The 19352-nt window shown below is 45.7% G+C and overlaps 1 protein-coding gene across 3 annotated transcripts in view; it reads right to left on the bottom strand.

Annotated features, from left to right (window-relative positions):
* PDGFRA (platelet derived growth factor receptor alpha) overlaps positions 1-19352 on the bottom strand; it is a 59877-nt gene that overhangs the window by 28682 nt on the left and 11843 nt on the right. For all 3 annotated transcript variants that reach the window (XM_077301972.1, XM_077301973.1, XM_077301974.1), the window contains 7 exons: positions 14270-14330; positions 12069-12383; positions 7436-7702; positions 4741-4871; positions 3560-3731; positions 3275-3464; positions 1489-1604 (listed from right to left, as the gene is read on the bottom strand). In XM_077301972.1, coding sequence (XP_077158087.1) covers positions 1489-1604; positions 3275-3464; positions 3560-3731; positions 4741-4871; positions 7436-7702; positions 12069-12383; positions 14270-14330 — 1252 coding nt within the window. The remainder of the gene's footprint in view (positions 1-1488; positions 1605-3274; positions 3465-3559; positions 3732-4740; positions 4872-7435; positions 7703-12068; positions 12384-14269; positions 14331-19352) is intronic.

The raw sequence follows: 19352 nt of genomic DNA, 5'->3' as shown, positions 1-19352 counted from the left end.
ATCTTCACAGGCTGGAGACCAGACATGAGGAAATCTTGTCTTATTCTCAATCAGCCACAATGGAGTAGTCTGAAGGCACATGACCCTTATGCCAAAAGTGGCCTGGATAAGACCCTGCTTACAAATCATAGGGAAGGCACTCTGAGCTGCTTGGAGAACAACAAAGTGCAAACACACTAAACAAAGAGAACAGATGACAGCAGCAGGCATCTGTAGGGATTCCTCCCTTCTCACCCTCCCCCCAAAAATCTTATTTTGAAAAAAGCCCTGGAAAATGTTGGCTGACATCATTTCTCCGCTCGTCATCCATCTTGTGCTACAATTCTCTACTCCTTTTCTGCACTCCTTCCCCTTTCCAAATTAAATTCATGTGGAGGGAACAATTTCTGCCAGCCAGGCACAACAGATGTCTAAGCACAACAACATCTGGGGTTGAAACCACTTCCATCCATGGACAATGAATTTGCTCCTAGGTGATTGGGTGTAAGTATTGTTTGAATCGCATGCTGCCTCTTGAGATAATACAAACGCTGAAAACAGTCATGGATCTGTAGAAGAAATAATCTAATTCTATCACTTAGGCTGCAACTGTGCACATGTTTTGGTCTAATGTACACAAAAGGAATGACAAAACTGTTCCTGGACTGAATTGTTACAGACTACAGGTGGCGGTGAAAGGAAATCACATGAGTAAGTGCTACTTCATGCAAAAAGCTCCCTGCACAGAGAAAACTAGATGTACAAGTGGATCTTGTGTTCAAGGGTTCTAGCTCACCCTTTCCCCTGATCTACTAGCTTCCCATGCGCAGTAAATTATTCTCACATGTGAGTGTTCGACATGCAACCTCTTTTCAATCCCACTGAGAATCAGCATGATAGAGCAGGGAGAGAGTTAGACTTGGACCAAGGGCCAGATTCCTGTGCAGGTGTTTTAGCCTCTCAACAACTCTGTGAGGCAGGTGACAGTGGCTGAAGGTGACCCCAAGTGCAATTCTAAGCAGAGTTAGCCCCACCACACACACACACACACAGTATATGCACTGAAGGCAATGGACGTGCAAGGTGAGTTTTTTTCTGATCTGAGTCTAGCATTGTGCCCAACATAACTCAATAAACTACATTTGGTTGCTAGTCAAAGATTCCAGGCTCCAGATGGGACCTGGGGATCTTGTGGAATTACATTTTAGACTACAGAGACCAGTTTCCCTGGAGAAAATGGAGGCTTGGGAGCATAGAATCTGTTGCATTGTACCCCACTGAGGTCCCTGTCGTCCCCAGGCTCCATCCCCAAATCCTCAGGAGCTTCCCAAACTTGATCTGGCAACTTGATCTTGATCTAACCCGTACCTCCCAGGGAGGACCTGGCAAACCTATTGCTACCCAATGGATTGTGGCCTGTTTAAACATACTCCAAATTCCATAATATCAGTTCCACTTCTGCCTCTCTATTGTAAATGAGCATGGATTGTAGCCATTGTATAGCCTTACCTTGTACAAACAGAGAGAAAGTGTATTTTTGAAGTTCATCTTCATTCTGTACTATAACAGTATAATTTCCATTGTCTTCTTCCTTGGCACGAATTAGTTTTAATACACTTTGGTACCTATGAAGATAAAACCCTGCATTGAGTCTTGCAAAATATCACAGAAGTCTCCTTCTAGGCAAAACTAAGAGCCTTATTGGAATCCAGAAGGCGTCTAAGGAAAGACTCACTACAATGAAATGTCACCATTTTGAAGTTTCAGCCTTTGTCCATCAAACACACCTTTGGAGAGGACATTAGCCCAATATTGAGAAAAGGGTATTGTTAGTGAGGAGGGTTGTTATCTGAAAGAAAAGGACGAATCTAATGACTAGAAGAAAGAAAAGCTGTTTTTTATATACTTTTCACTCCCAAAGAAGTCCCTTACCCTTCCTCTCCCTACAACGGACACCCTGTGAGGTAAGTGGGGCTGAGAGAGCTCTAATATAACTGCTCTGTGAGAACAGCCCTAAGACAACAGTGACTAGCCCAGGGTTACCCAGCTGGCTGCCGGTGGCTCTAGACACATGGTGGGCTGGTCACAGAATAAGGGCAACCTTTTCCTTTCCTTGAGGGGACAAAATACCTTGAAATGGCACTAGAAAGGTAGAGAAACAGCCATACAAGCTCTGTTCAGCTAGTGAGATATGACACATGGAGGTAATAAGCCAAAAATCATGCTCAAAGACAGGGGAGAATCAGTCCAGAGGCATCTCACAAAGAGTTGCAGAGTTTCCAAAGGAAAGAACAATCAATATCTGTGACTGGAACACATGAACACTTTATAGACGCATGCCTCCCCTACAAACATTTATCCATTTTGGCCAGGTGAAGGGTTATGGCTTTCCTCCAAAACAAGCTTGAGAACATTGGCTGTATTAGGCTGCTCTGCTAAACCACAGGTTTTCTTCTGCATTCCTTTTGAAAGGCTTCCTTTTATTTTCCAATTGGGGCTGCTTTTTCCAAGAGGTGAATGGAGGGAAGTCTTTAACAGTGGCATTCCCTGATTCTTTCAGGAAAGAAGGAATGCCCTCCTACCGCTTGCACCCTACTGAGGAAAGGATAGGAGATTCACGCAAAGAAGGCAGAAGCAGTCATTCAAAGGGAAGACAGCAGGGAAAGAAAGGGCTGAACCGTCCTCCTGGTTGAAACAGCAGCCTGAGTGAGTACCTCTGGAAAGGGGGGAAGTCTTTTATAATGGATATATATAATTATTTTTATTTTATTTTTGAATTCTGCTCTTCCTCGGTTGGCTCAGGAACATGGAATTTGACATCAACATGGAATTTGACACTTAGCCTTCCTCAAAGGTCTACCATCCTCATTATTTTCTCTCAAGAAAGAAAGATTGTATAAAGCTGTTTACACTGGCAGTGTGAATTGGGCAGTATAAAAATCTAAATAAAAATAAAAAAATAAACCCCAAAGAAAGATTAGACAAAAGAGCCTACACCATTCTTAGTTTGGGGGGGGGGACAAGAGCTGTAGTATTCTCTTGCCCCCACTCAATTCCCAATACCGGATTTTAGTGAACTGAGGCCCAAGGTTTTGATTCAGAGAACAGAATGGCCAAAACCTCTACAGCAGGGATAGTCAAACTGCGGCCCTCCAGATGTCCACGGACTACAATTCCCAGGAGCCCCTGCCAGCATTCGCTGGCAGGGGCTCCTGGGAATTGTAGTCCATGGACATCTGGAGGGCCGCAGTTTGACTACCCCTGCTCTACAGATTCCTTCGCAAGCATTCCTTACCTTGTTTCATTCATCTGCTTGGAACTGGTGACAATTTCCGTGAGGTTTTCAATCAGAGTCCCATTGTTCTTCAGCCAGAGCATTTTGGGAGCTGGGTATGCATAGACATCAAGTATGAAGTTCTTAACTCCGTGTAGATTGACATCTTCCAGGAGTCTGAAATGAGGCTCCAAGCGAATGAACCCTTTTTCTGTGGAACAACAAATGTTTCCATAAGTATCTCTCAATAATGAGCCATTGTCTTGATAAACTGGGAATCGTGTGTCAACAAGAAACAAGTGGTACCATAAACGGTGATTACTATTTTCTGAGTTTTTGTAACATCATTGATCACATGTTGGGCAGCACATTCATAATTTCCCGTGTCTTCTACTGAAGCATTTGGGATATTCAAGGTATACACCAGCTTCTGGGAGGGGCTTTTGATGTCTTCAACTTTGATTGTGCCTTTGTTCTTCTGCATTTAGAAAAGCAGCAAAATAAATCTTTGTTAAACAAGTTAGCAATGCAGCAAATAATCTGGCCCTCTGAAAAACCCTTCTCTGCTCCTCTGCACACTTCAGGGACAGCACAGTTCCAGATCTCTAGCTGAGATCTAATGGCCAGAAGAAGTTGTTTTTATACCCTGCTTCTCTGCTTTAAGGAGTCTCATAACAGGTTACAATCACTTTCCCTTCCTCTCCCCATCACTCGCGAGGTAAGTGGGGCTGAGAGAGTCCTGAGCAAACTGTGAGAAAATGAGACTTTCCCAGCAATAATGACTGGACAAAATCTTTCCGGTGCTTGAGTGGACTGGTATGACCTTATCATATATATGAAATAAGCCTTCAGTTTGTACAAATAGGACAACTTGGATTTGTTCTCTCTTGACATGGTTTTCTACTGAGACAGCTCTGGCGGACATTCTAATTCTTTCCATCCTTCCACTGGGTACCAGAGGGAAGAATACATGGAAATAGCATATGTTATCTTGGCAACCACTGTGTGAGGAGGGTTAACTAAGCTGTAGTGTGACCAGCTCAAGACCAGGCTTTGCAACTGGGGAGACCTGAAACATGGTCTTCTTTGTCCCTATCTAGCACTTTAACCAACATAACTAAGAGAAGAACCAAATTCTCAGATTGTGACTTGAAGTCATTTGTGGGCCATGCAGGAGGATTAACATGTGGATGACTTTAAGAACACTCAATTTTGGCTCTGTTATGTCTTCCAGACTGCATGTTAAAGTGGGCGTTATGACTGTACAGCCATAGGCCCATTTCCTGTTGTCCTCATATGGTCCTCATCTCCTCATAAACTCTTGTAAATCCCTATATGTTTGCTCACAATGAAGTCTTGGTACTGAGTATATGTGACAAGAAATTTTTCTCTATTCATCTGTCTTGATTCCAGGAATTAAAAACAACTTAAAAACCCCACCCAAAGCTTTCTCCGGTAATTTATTCAAGAACAAAAGAGGTATTTACCACTTTCCCTGGATAACTCCACTCTAAGTTCACCAGTTCATTATCAAAGACCACACAAGATACATCAATAGCTTCTCCAGTTTTATACACAGTCTTGAGGGACCCAATCTCAACAGGAAGCTGTGAAGTAGCTGGAAACAAAAAAAAGGGGGGGGGAGAGAGAATTAGGAAATGTTTGAGAAATCTTAATGCACATCACAGAGGATTTTCTGAATGCTATGATCCTAGTCATTTTTGAGGGCAATTCTTTGGGCCATTTCGCACGGCTTCAAAGTAGCAGAATGGTTGCTATTTGGAAACGCTACTAATTTGCCATAACCCACGACGTCGTAGACAATCTGCAACAATCCTGAAACCAATCAGCAAAAAGCGCTTCGTTGTGGCGCTTTCAGGGGAATCCAGAAAAGTGGATTCACCCTCCGGATAGCGATACACTCCTGCAACCAATCTGCAACAGTAGCGCTAAAGACCTGTGCATTACCATTGTTGCTGGTTCTTCAAAGTCCCTCCCCCTGGCTCTCTCCTCCAAACTTCCGGCGAAGCGATCGCCATTTTTTTTTCTCCGAGCGAGCGGGGATAAACGCACCGGCGAGCCTCTTTCTGTTTAGAGGCTTCCCTGGCTTCAGTCCTTCACCTTTAGTCACTAAGCACAAACCACTGAAAAACCCGTTTGCTGAAATAAAGTCCCTTTATTTTTTACAAATAAATTCAGCCGAAAATCGGGACCGTGAGGGGGGGGGGGAATTTTTTTTTATCACTCGAGGCAGCGTGCAAACGATCATACAATCAAACGACAGCTCACATTAGGCAGCTGGATGGGTCTCTCCGTAGCAACGAATCTACCTAGATTCGTTGCTATGGGTCGTTTTTTTTTTTAAAAAACCTTTCTTAAAGGGAAAGGGGCTGTTTGGGAGCATGCTAACGGCTGCCCATTGGCTGCTTGACGGCCAGGGGCGGGACGAGCTTGGCAATAGCGCTTCCTTTCTAGCGATTTCTGCCGAGACCGGAAGCCTGTGGGAAACGCTAAAAAACGCAACTGATTCCACTACAAAGGCAGGTATGCATAACGACGAATTCCACTATTTTAAATGGCGATTTTTCATTCCGCAAACAATTTGCAACAAAGATCCCTGTGCGAAAAGGCCCTTTGTCTTAGTGAGGGGAAGGAATAAGTCTGTAACAATAAACCAGTGGTCCTTTCAGAAAGTTCCATTCAGGTATTCCATATTACGAAAGAAGAATAAAGTTACTTCATTGGTCCGTGATGACTTTTAAAGTCTGCTCTGCTCTAGTACCTCTTAAACCTCTCCACATGTGGCAAACAGCTGTGAGTTTGTCAACTATGAGCTATAACCCTGGTGATGAGGAATAGCTGAGAAAAGGGGTCACCAACATCTGGGGAGCGATCTGGGCTGAATAAATTTATGCAACAGTTACACACATGTTGGAAGCCCAGGAGAGATCACAAGGTAGGGGGATAAATTACTCTGAAACTTCCTCTTGACAACCCAGATCCTCCCCCCTTCCAGGATCCTATCAGGTTTTCAGGGACTGAGCAGCTCACATTCCATACTATGGCCTGTCCCTACTACACTTAAGTGACTTTAGTTGCTTGTTCCGAGGGCAGCTAGCATAGTCAGTTCCAATGGGGTGGTTGGGAGATTGTTTTTTTTAAAAAAAAACACACACACATTTAAGCACACCAAAGTGGTCCTTTGAATCTGCAGAAACCCCAGCGTTTTCCTCTGCCTTCATAACAACCACTTGACCCTTGAAGTTTGTCCAACAAATAAGCAAAAGGCTCACAAGGAATCAGGAGCAAAGAGGGCAAGAGGTTTCCCCCCAACGTAGACATGGATATCTCCTCTCCAGGGTTTTATAAACTCTCAGGGCTCAAGGAGCCTTGTTTTTAAATGGTCACTCAACTGCTAAACATATTGCAACACCTCAAACAACAGTTTCAGACCTGGTGAGCATGATTTCCCCTCCTTTTATTTAATTAAAAAAAAACATTTTTCTTTATGCCTGGGGAATCCTCAAGACCTCTACCTTGTCGGTGGGTGACCTGACTTTGCTGCTTTCCCAGTAGGCCCAAGCCACTCTGTTGATTATAGAAACAGGCTCAAAAGAGGTCCTTTTCCTAATGCATATATAGCAGGAGCAGCCAAACTGTGGGTCTCCAGATGACCACGGACTACAATTCCCATGAGCCATGCTGGCAGGGGATCATGGGAATTGTAGTCCATGGACATCTGGAAACCCACAGTTTGGCCACCCCTGGCATGTAGCAATGCTTACCTCCCCTAAAGCATCACCAGTTACATCCTTCAGGGCACAAGAGTCAAGCTCATTACTTCAGTGGTCCCTAACCTTTTTATCACCGGGGACCACTCAACCCCTTTTACTGAGGCCCGGTGGGGGGGGGTAGTTTACTCTCAACCACTGCCCTAGCGCTCTCTGATCGCTATGGTAATGTTTAAACATCCCTTCAAAATAAGATACAGACACGCCACAACAATGAAGTGTGTGGTAAAGGGCTGGGGGGGGGGGATGAAGTAGAGGGCCGGGGAGGGGTGAAGGCGTCCTTCGGGGCCCACCTCCAATTAGTCGAAGGACCACATGTGGTCCGTGGCCCACAGGTTGGGGATCGCTACATTACTTGACCCTTCCCTTGAGAAAGTATGTAAAGGAGTACCTCTGTAAACATAAACAATGAATTTACTGGAGAAGACCTCTACTGCCTTAACAGTGGTCTTGCACTCATAGGAGCCCGCAGAGAAGTTCCCAATGAAGCCCTGTTTGCTGTCATAAAAAGCATAGATGATTTTTCCTTCGCCATTCAGGAGAGTCACTTGAGCATTACGATCGCTTGTACGGCAAGGGATGATGGACGACTCATCTTCATCGGTGACAAAAATGATTTCGTCTTCAGGGGACGTCGGAACAAAAGGGACTGCTGGATCTGTTAAAAACAAGAAACATGAAGCTTGAGAGAGATTGCCGTTGCTGGGATGACCCTGCTCAGCTGAGTGGCGGGAGAGAACTGAGAGAGACCAGGAGGGATACTCAGGCCAGCCACAGCAGCTTGCCAGACAAGGCGATGCTTATGAAGCAGACCCACACACACACGGGGTGCCAATTTTTGCAGTTTCAAAAGATATCTCATTCATGGGTATAACCCGTTGTCTATTTTGAAAGGTTAGAGCTAGAGACGAGTGGATCAGGCAGTCAGATTGACTGGGCAGTAAAAGAAGAAGAGTTGGTTTTATACCCCACTTTTCACTGCCTGAAGGAGCCTCAAAGCAGCTCACAATTGCCTTCCCTTCCTCTTTCCACAACAGACATCCTGCGAGGGAGGTGGGGTGGAGAGAATTGTGACTAGCCCAAGGTCACCCAGCTGGCTACATGTGAAGGAGTAAGGAATCAAACCTGGTTCTCCAGATTAGAAGCCGCCACTCTTAACCACGACACTACGCTGGCTCTCCTGTTGTCATATTGTCAGCTGTGATACTGTCAATCCTGAGGTGTAAAATAATACCAAAGCAAAAACAAAGAGGCCTGATCGGGGTCAACTGTATACGGCACTCTGGTTTCTCTGTGCTCTGGATCTAACTCAGATATTAATTCACTTGTGGACAGACTGAGCAGATGGAAGGAAAGAAAAGCTCCTTTAACTTGAGAATGTGTAGCATTCCTCAGCGAAATGCTTTTCTCAGCTCTGCACTTGTCAGAATCCCCTGTATGCTTTGGGCCTTCTTCCAGTAACAACTCAAAATATATAATAAATTAGTTACAAAGAATCAATAATCATAATATGCTATTTTCCAATGGGAAGAAGAGATTGTGGATACTGATACCAACTGATGCTGTGATGTCACTTCCGACTGTGTCCTTGGAAATGACATCATGGCACTGATGCAATGCAGTCCCTCCCCTTTTACTCCTACTGCTCCACTGAGCATGGACCTGGAGTGTGGTTATGGCATCAAGGGAGCCCTTTGAGAGAACTTAAACACCTCAGTAGAGCAAAACTGATTTGCTACTTCCATAAGTGACATGTTCTGTGTTTGGCAGTCCTCCCTCGCCTCAGCTGGGCATCCCACGGCTGGCTGCTTTGGGGCTCCATTAGGGCTCTTGTGGTGCTGTGGCTGAGCTGGGCTGCTCTGCTGGTGCCAGCTCCGTGGCTTGGCTATCCTGCTCTGCCGCGGCAGCTGTCCCAGCCTCTGCAGGCACCAGCTCCATGGCTTGGCCAGCCTTCTCTTCCTCTGCAGTGGCCCTGACTCAGTGGGTGGCGCCCCTGAGACTGGGCCAGCCTCCTCAGCTGCCGCCACCGTTGCTGGCTGCCTTCATGGCGGCTGCCACTCAATGTCTTCTGGCATGCTCAGTGGGCAGGACTTACAGACTACTTCTGATCAGACTACTTCTGATCGTCCATCTCAGTCTCCTTGAACTGTCAGTGCTAGAGAGGCTGCCTTTGAAATCCACTAGACTTGATTCTCTCCCTTCCCATCCCTGCCACTCCCCAATGAAGGAGACATCAGGTGAAGATTTTCCACACTGCCAAAAAAAAAAACCTTTTCCAAACAAAGATGGAAGCAGAAGTGAAATAAGGTTCCACACAACAATCACTATAGTACTATATTCCCCTTAGAAATCTGGTACTGTCTGCCCCCAAGAGCAAGGCACTACTGTAGTCAATCTCTTTCGAAGGTCTCATTCTCTTTATTTCCCCCCACCCGTGTATTCTCCTCATTCCTTTTCCAGGCCGACTTCTTCTCTCCCAGCATCTGTAAACAGCCCGTGGCGCCACGGGCGCCACGGACTGTATAAAGGAGTAAGGGGTAGTGGGGAGGAGTTAGGGCGGGACCGGTCCGGGATAAAAACTCGGAGGGGCCAATCAGGAGCCGCGAAGCGGCTCCTGATTGGCCCCTCCAAGTGTCCATCCCGGCCCAAACAGACAATGGGGAGCCGCGCGAAGCGCGGCTCCCCATTCCCTGCTTCACTTGCAAGGGAGCACCCGCCAGCCGCGCTTAGCGCGGCTGGCGGGTGCTCCCTGCCCGGCGGCCTGACGGCTCGGGAGGCGCAAAGCGCCTCCCGAGCCGTCAGGCCGCCGGCAAGGGAGCACCCGCCAGCAACGGACCTCTCAAAATGGCCGCCGCCGCCGACAGCCAGCCGCCGCCGCCGCCGACAGCCAGCTGCCGCCGAAAATGGACGCTGCCGACAGCCAGCAGCCGCCGCCGGCCAGCCGCCGCCGAAAATGGCTGAAAATGGCCGCGGCCGCCGCCGCCAGCCAGCCCCCGCCGCCGCCGCCTGCCACCCAGCCGCCGCCGAAAATGGACGCCGCTGCAGCCTACCAGCCAGCCGCCGCCGCTGCCAGCGAGCCAGCCGCCCAAAATGGCCACCGCCACCGCCAGCGAGCCGCCGCCGCCGCTGCCGCCGCCACCCCCACCTGAGCCGCTACCGCCGTGACCGCCCCGCTGCCGCCCATCAAGACAGGTAGGCCGCTTCCCCCCAGCCCCGTCCCCACTGTACCCTTATGCCGGCCGGAGGGGGGAGGAGGATAAAGACTTCTGCGGCCCCACAGCTGCGGAAGCCTTTGGGAGTCAGGGGCAGGAGGCCGTGCCCATCTAGCGCCCATTTTATTCCAGATTAAAATGGGCTTGATTTCTAGTTAATGAATTAATGGTTAATCTTCAGCTCTTTTGAGCAGGGGGGCTATTTTTTCTCACTTTGTAATTATCCCAAGTCACTGGCCATTTTTCTATTATTATTTTTATTTCATTGTTAATCATCATCCTAACCTGGTTGCAAAATAATAATAAAATCGATGACTTGGGATCATTGCAAAGTCAGTTCGCTGGTGCACACAGATAATTGTTCATAAGAGCCATCTGGCAGAAAATAGCACAAAACTGATGAGACCAGAGGGAGAAGGATTTTAAAGAGACAGAAGCACTGGGAAGCCTCAGAAACACCTTGACATTCCCAAGGAACAGGCCGGGGCTATAATTGTATTTTAAGGGGGGTGATTGCCACAAATCAGGCCTCTACAGGCACTACAACCAGATCAGATCATGTGGGCAAGGGACATTTGTATGGCATTAAAGAACTTCCGCTGAGAATACCATGATTTCTTGAAACACCACTTGAAACCTACTCTCATAGAGTAAAAAAACTCTCATAGAACAAAAAGGACTCTCAGCAAAAAACTCTATGGCAAAAATGTCTTCTCCTGTAGAATTTTTGCCCAAATACCAAAGGGTCACATGGACATCACCAGTGTGATGATGTCACTTCCTGTGTACGCCAGAAATGATGTTGTCACATCCCTCGCAGCCTTGCCAGGTCCTTCCTCCTCCTGATAAGTCCCTCCATTGGCCAGCTGACTGGTTGTGGGGGATGGGGCCTGGTGGTGAGGGACCCCCACCTCCTTTAGGGGAACTGGAAACCCTGTCTGGTTGTACTAATATGTCCTACAGTGTGTAGGACATTTTTTAGGGTACATATAGAGTTTACCCAGAGTGACATGTTGTGTGATGCCCTCCCCCCAACTGAGACCTATGGATCCTTTAGCCTTCAGATGTCAGAGGTCTGGGGAATGCATCTACTTTGGATATACAAGCAGGTTTAAGGTACAGTCCCCTCATGTGCATTCCAGATGAAGCAGTCAACTGTCTGATTATTCCAAAAGAACATAAATCAAGACTCCTTTGTTTGAACCTGAACAGCACCTCACGCCTTCCTGCTATAACTACCATAAGGTGTTCACCAGCACCCTCAAAAACTACTTTGCAATGCAGTTCCCATGTGACTCAGTCACAGAACCAGCAGAAGCCTTTACCAGCTAGGGATCCTTTCTCTTTTAATTCCAAAATTCCTTCCCTATTTATCCCACTGCACTTTCTGACCCTGTGTTGGGCAAATCCTTACCTATCTCATTTCTCTAGCCAGATTTGGTCTGGATTAGCCATGTGGGAGCAACAAAATTTGGGATTAATTGGAATCTGGCATTTCAGCAAACAAGATATTAAACACTAGGACTATATGCAAATTGTACTATGACAATTGCTCCCTGTCTTATGACCCCGGCTTCTAACTAAAGGGTTCCATCTTTTAAAAGCTGTTTTTATTGTTTGCTTCTAGCCTAAAGACTGTTTTATAATAGCTATCCATTCTAGGCTGCTCTTTTTTAATGCCATTCTTTTGTCCTGGCTTCTTTTCAATTGCTTTGTTTTGTCATTTTAATTATGAGCTGCCTTGAGCTGGTCTCTGGAGAGCCAATACACAAATATTCTAGGTAAAGAAATAAGCCTCCTCAAGGAACTCACCTGGCACATAGACGTAGATCTCCTTCCCTTCCACCTCCACATCTTCTTCTTGAGAATGATTGTAGTAGCAAACATATAATCCGGTGTGAGTGGCTGAGGCCTTGGTGACTTCAAGCAAATTCACAAATAGGCCGCTGTTGTTCTCTTCGCTTCGGACCTCGATTGTATCATTTCCGTCAGATATCGGATGTTGCCAACTCAGTTCACTTTCTCCAGAGCATTTCAGGGTGAAGGGAGAATTCAGCTGTACCACCATTTCCTCCTTGTTTGGGAAAATAGTGGGAAGTGAAGACTGACAGGAAGCAAGGCACAGCCCTGTGAAGACAAAAGTGAACCTTGTTACTTCATAATATGTGAGGGGGAACAGATAACATTCAGCCAATTTAAAACAGTAGCTAATGTTTAACGTAGAGGCCATAGTTTTGCGGTAGGTGGAGCATGGAACATCCATTTTGCATGTTGAATGCTGGATTTGCAACCCACAGAATCGGAGAAATTCAGTTGCAGAGCTGGTAAACCTACATGACATGTAGGTTAAGGGCCCTCTGTCAGACTCATTAACTGAGGGCTTTTCACAGAACATTCAGCCTCATCGTTTGTTTGATTTTTTTGAAATTATACATAAAATAACATGTGACTAGTGAAATCCCACCAACAGAGGGAATATGTACATGGGAATGTGAGTCCTGCTTAAGCGGAACTCTTCATATATGGGGCATAAATGACAGGTCAGCCAGACGTGTGCTATTTGCTCCCTCTGTTTCTTGGTGCCTCCAACCCAAGCAAATAAGGCTTATGGAACTGGTTCTAGAGATCTTGTGCTGGGGTTGGTTTGAGGATTTAAATACAGCCTGTTGATCAGGGGTGGAGTGGTTAAGTTATGGGCAACAATAGATTCTTATATAATTTCATTTTTTAATTTTCATTTATTCATATATTTATATTCCATCCTTCCCAGGGGCTCAGGGAGGTTAACATATAACTAAAAACATACAATGATATAAATATTTATTTATTTATTACATTTGTATACTGCCTTCCCTTAAGGCTCAGGGCAGTTCATACGGAAGGAAAAAAAGAACAGTACAACAAACTCTGTGATTATATCAAATAAAGGTAACAGTAATAATAATAGCAATAAACAGAGAAAATAACATTCTAACAAAAAACAGTAAACATTCTAACAGACCCATGGTTGGTCAGCATATGGGTTCAAGGGAGGGAAGTTCAGAGGCCCAGTTTATGTTGTTTGGCTGAGGTAAACCTCAACCAAATGCCTGGTAGAGGAGCTCCCTTTTGCAGGCCCTGTTGAACTGGTTAAGTTCCATTAAGGCCCTGATCTCCTCTGGGAGCTCATTCCACCAGTTGGGAACCAGGATAGAGATGCCTCTGGCCCTGGTTGAGGTCAAGCGGACTTCCTTGGGGCCAGGGATCACTACCCAGTTGGGTAGAGCGCATAGCTCTTTGAGGGGTGTAGGCAGAGAGGTGGGTTCCTCAGGTATACTGGGCCCAGATTGTGTATGGCCTTGAAAGTAATTACCAAGACATTAAGCCTGATCCAGAATTTGACTGGTAACCAGAGCAATTGTTTTAGAATAGGCCTGCGCAGAGTGAGTTGCAGAACTCTAGACTAGAGGTCACCAAAATCTTAAGTTATTATAGCGTTTAAAATCCAGAATTTGCCTAGGCTGACTCCTGCTCAGAGGGGAAAATAAGGGGTGCCAGATAATAATTAATTAGATACAATTAGGTGATTAGGTAGGGAGGTCAGCAAAATTCAGTTAATTTTCGTGGCCTCAACCATAGGCCCAACGAAACGGCTCTGTTGACAACCCCCGCAGAACTGTCCATGGTCCTGCAGGGCACTGATGTTACCAGGAAGAGCATTCCACCAGGCCAGGCCAGGGCAGAAAAGGCTGAGTCCTTTGGGGCTGGGGATCCTAAGTAGATTTTGATCACTGGATCTTAGTCCTTTAAATTAAATACACCATTTGTTTCTATTGGTCTTCTCAAGTCAAAAGTCATTGCATTTTCAGGGTGCGATCCTAGAGATACTGCCTTGGAAATGAGTCCTGTTGAACACCTTCCTAAGTAAACATGCACAGAATTGGATTTTGACCACTTTGGACAGAGTATCCTAAGGATCTCACATGCTGCATAATTCCAAGCCTAGCAATCATGTTTTGCAATGGAAATGTTACCTGCCAGGAGATACCCCAGGATCAGGATAACTCTTTGAGAAAGACCCATTGTGATGGCGAGCTGAAACCAAAATTAAAAAAGACAGTGTTAATGTCATTATAGAAAATCACCTCAATCTATACACTCTTTTTCTATCATTGGTTTTGCATTACCATCCAAATTAGAACCTCCATCTGTGACCTGTTAATTTTTCTATTCAAGAATGAACCCTCATTACACCCATGAAATTTGTTGTTTCTGGAGGGCACAGGCACAGTGTCTTAGATAACATACGGACTATTCTTCTGGAGCAAGTCTATGTTCAGTTCAGCAAATCAGGTATACGAAATGTTCTTAATAATGTGCAGCATGACCCATACAACTTCATCCCAAAGGATGCTTTGGTGAGTTCAATGGACCCTGCTCCCTAATCCTTGGGTCCTCATCTCACCAATCCTGTCTGAGGGGGGGGAAACAGCACCACCACAAAGAGGCTGTTGTGGGGGCTTGAGTCAATCATGGCTGTCGGATGCAGGGGCCAATCACAAAACATTGGGAGGTTACAAGCCAATGGAGGCAGCTACTGCTAAAGATAGAAGGACAATGCCTCCTGGGTTGAAAGTAAAACCTATTGGACATACTGGGATTTACTTCTAAGTAAACATGCACCATACTAGGGTATCTACTACACTGTTGTCAGCTGGAAGAAGAAGAAAACAACCATCATAATTTGCTCCTTTGGTTTTCTGAACATTTGTCATGCTGAACATAATAAACAATACTAGACTGGGCTCATATTTATACCTTCTTTCATTTCCTTAAGCCAATGACAAGCAATGTATTATCACACTCACACAGACACACACACAAGCCCTGCATCTTTTGCAGAATCAGTCACCCTAAATCAATGCCCAATCTCCCATGGATAACAACAACCAATATCCTTTTCTCTGTGTACCATGTGTGATGTACTGTCCATTGTAATCAAACAGCCCATATGCTATTATTCTAAAAGCCAAACTCCATCATCTCTTTTCCAGCAAAGTTTCCATGGGAGACAATGGGGATCTGCAATTCAGACATGACAGAGTACAGGTTGGATCTGGGATCACAACAACACCCTGTGTCAGACATGGGGATGTCAGCCTCGAGGTGGGTCTTGGGGATCCCATGGAATTATCGCTCATCTCCATGTGACAGAGATTGATTCCCCTGGAGAAAATGGCTGCTCTGGAGGGTGGGCTCCATAGCATCATACTCCACTGAGCTCCCTTCCCGCCCCAAATCCCACCCACTCCCAGCTCTACCCCAAAGCTGGCAACCCTAGTCTGATGTAGCACATTGAGTTGTGGGCTCTCCTTGATTCCTGTGCAGACTGCACCCAATTTGGATCAGGGCTACAGCATGCACAGAGAATGGATTTGGGCCTCCTTCTCCCCATGCCATTGTTGTAATAGGTAACAGTCCAGGGAGGGGGTGGAACTATCTGGAAAAAGCCACATGTTCTACGGAACATAAATGGGCATCAGCCAAATAGTGCCTCTGGGACTGTTTCAACCTGGGGAGGTGGAGCAAGGGGCAGGCAGAAACCCATCTCCATGTGTATTGAATTAGTCTCCACACATGTGGAAACTAAGCATAACCACGACTCAACGTCTATTTGAAATCTGAGACCCCAAACCCAACACGTGTTCTCCATAGTGTACAGATCAGAACCACTGGGAATAGCTTTGGCCTTGGAGAGTCTTTACAGAATGCAAGTGCAATAACATCTTCCCATGAGGCCTCGCTGTTCACAGGAAATGGCCAAGTATCCCATGGACGCACGAGAGGATCTTAGCAGAGCTTACTGAGTAACAGTACTTCACAGACTCCCTGTAGATTGGCAATCCCTGTATATATGACGGGTGTGTCATGTAGCCAGGAGATCCAAGGGGTGTCTGGTAGCCGGGCAAGAGATGCTTGGAGGTGGTTTGCCATTGCCTGCCTGCATGCCATGACACCTAGTGTTCCTTGGAGGAACTATCACCCACATTTTGCCAGGGTTAACTCTACTTAGCTTCCAAGATATGAGATCATATTTGCCTGGTACATCCAGAACGCATTCCACACACATTGGTAAATGCATTTCCAATGCACTTTAGAAGTAGATTTTCCTGTTCTGCACAGGATATGCCAGCTGCAAGATCACACGGAAAGTGCATGATTCAACATGTGTGGAACGGGCCCAGGTCAGGACTGTGGGGCTTGGAAACAAGGCAGAAGCAACATTTTGCAAGCAAGCAGTCTTAAACCCCCCCCCCAATAAAAAAAAGCCTCATGGGCAACAAATCAGTATCACCCAACACAGTAAAGTCCAGGTGAGAGAATATGCTGATCTTATGGGCGAGATGTTATGGTGTACACGAGGTGGGTGTCAAAAGCGATGGATGTGGCAAGTGAAGCCCATTAAATGGTCTCCATCCTAAACAGCACAAGCATGCACAATGTACATGGGACATACTGCACAGTAGTTTAAGACCTTTTCCAAAATGTTACGGCCAAGTACCCCATAAGCTCAACAACCACATGCAATGGGAATGTGCAATATGTATGGCTGCTATTTTATGTGACCTGTGGCCATGGATGTATCAGCCATGCGTGCGCAACCTTCACCCTTGCAAGCGGATCTCTGGATCTTTCAGTGTTCATATTCATGCAAATCAAGACTGTGCACAGATGGTAAAGGAGACACGTGCTACCCCTATTCACAAAATACAGGGATAGCACATATCAGGAGGATTGCAGCTAGTGCATACCCCTCGAAAGCACTGAGCGTTTCAGCATGTGGGGCTGGAATATCCAAGAAGCATTTTAATGGAACATCAATGTGATGAAGCAGAGCAGCAAGGGTAGACCAGATGGCAGAAAGACTCACACCGCTGACTTCGGCGTGGCTACACTTGCATAAGTGGCAACCTGCATTCCGCAGCCCAGACTGACAACCCACCAGCAAATGGACACAGGCCCAACAACTGCAGAAACTCAGCAGACGGCATTCCTGCAGAGACAAGTCATTTACCTTGGGTTTTCAATTAGCAAGAATGGCCATGTGTTTCTGCAAGGGCCTCCTTTGCAAGGGCCTCCTTTGATAACAGCCTCTTGGACTTCAAAGCCTTCCTCCCCCTTCTTTTATCACAGGTCTATCCTGTATTTTTCCTAGATAAAGAACCCACAGGACATATATCTTAAAAGAATTCCCCTACCCCTAGTTGATTAGACTTAAACTTCTTCACACACTCTAAATGGCCACTATGGTCTCTATTTGCAACCTAATGCTCTAAGTTGATTCAGAAGTAGGATCCATCAGCTTGTATATTTGTTCAATTTTTAAAAAGAGGGGGGGGGATGAAGTTGGAGTTTTCCAAATCAGATTGTCTGGAGATTTCAAAAATAAAAAGCATTAGTACTATCAGCTGCTAGATACTGAGGCAGGAATGCCAGCAACCTGGGGATAAAAATGCCCTGCCCTTGTGATAGAGGCTTAATGCATGGATATGAACAGCCAAAGGTTTTGGTGGCATGGAAGTAAATAGCATAACCTGGTGAATAACACCCCAGTCAGCCTCTGTTAAAGGGACAAGGAGATTTTTTTCTTTAGACCAGTTGAGACAGCCAGCCTGGTGTAGTGGTTAGGAGTGTGGACTTCTAATCTGGTGAGATGGGTTTGATTCCCCATTCCCCCACATGCAGCCAGCTGGGTGACCTTCGGCTCACCGCAGCACTGATAAAGCTGTTCTGACCAAGCAGTAATATCAGGGCTCTCTCAGCCTCACCCACCTCACAGGATGTCTGTTGTGGGGAGAGGAAAGGAAAGTGAATGTAAGCCACTTTGAGACTCCTTCTGGTAGAGAAAAGCAGCATATAAGAACCAACTCTTCTTCTTCTTCTGATAACCCTGAATAGAATAGGATTGGGGGAGCTCTCTCTCTAAGAAGGTAGTTAGCACATATATAAAAGAGGTGTTTTAGAATGTTCTTAATGAAAACACCTTTAAAGCTGAAACAGATTTATGGTTTCAATAGGGTATACTATAGCCTTGGAGATGCCAAACCCAGATTGCTGAAATAATACATCTGGGAATTAGACATTTTTGTACACTGATTCTGAATCCACTTAAGACTCTTACAGGATATGAATAAAAATTTGGGTCCCAAAGACTTCCTGCTGGGATTGATCAAATATTTGTGTAGTGACGGACGCCATAGAACTGGGCATAGCTTTGTGCGTTGCAGCTAGAATATGCATAACTGGTGCCTGGGAATTTAAAAAAATGTGTCGTTATTAATCAACTGGGAACATTGCCCTTATGACTAAAGGGACCTGTGGTGGAAGGGAGGCAGAGGGGTCTACACCCCCCAGATTCATAAAGAACTGGGCTTTGTAGATAGAACAATGGAATGTGGAAATGTCTTGGTTCTTGAGACTAGTCGTCCAGAGTTCTGAGAGAGTTCTGAGCATCTGGAAGAGTGGGTGAAGGAAGATGAGGACTCCTCTGCTGAACTGCATAGTTGGGGAGGAGCAGAGATCCTCACAAGTGTCTCATTTTCTGATCAAGGGGTTAGAGTCCCTTTAATCCTTTATCCTATAGGTGGAAATGACAACTAAAGGAAGGGCAGGAGAAGGGCTATGAAATTATGAATGTTCTCCATTCCCATTTTCACTGGCAGACAAGCTGGTTGGATCCAATTCATAGAGTCCACGACAGGTTAGGTCACAGCAATTTGCCTGAAGTAAAAATTGGATGTTTCACCCAGAGTATATAGAGGTAGCTCAGTGGATCTTTCTTTAGCCTGAATGCTCACTTTGAGATATAGGGATGATGCCAGAAAAACTCAGTTCAGGTGGGTCGTCATGCTGGTCTGAAGCAGCAGAACACAGTTTGAATTCAAGACTAACCAAGTTTGATTCAAAAGGTAAGCTTTCATGTTCCAAGCGAAAGCTCACACCTTGAATCAACCTTTGGTGGTCTTAAAGGTGGCACTGGACTCAAATTTTGTTCTAGGAAAATTAGTTTAGGATTGTAAAAATACCATAGGCATTATTTCTATTACCGTAAGGTGT

This window comes from Paroedura picta, chromosome 10, assembly GCF_049243985.1.
Source record: "Paroedura picta isolate Pp20150507F chromosome 10, Ppicta_v3.0, whole genome shotgun sequence".
Classification (NCBI taxonomy): domain Eukaryota; kingdom Metazoa; phylum Chordata; class Lepidosauria; order Squamata; family Gekkonidae; genus Paroedura; species Paroedura picta.
Note: the sequence above shows the minus strand (reverse complement) of the source record. Positions and strands in the feature narration are given on the sequence as shown.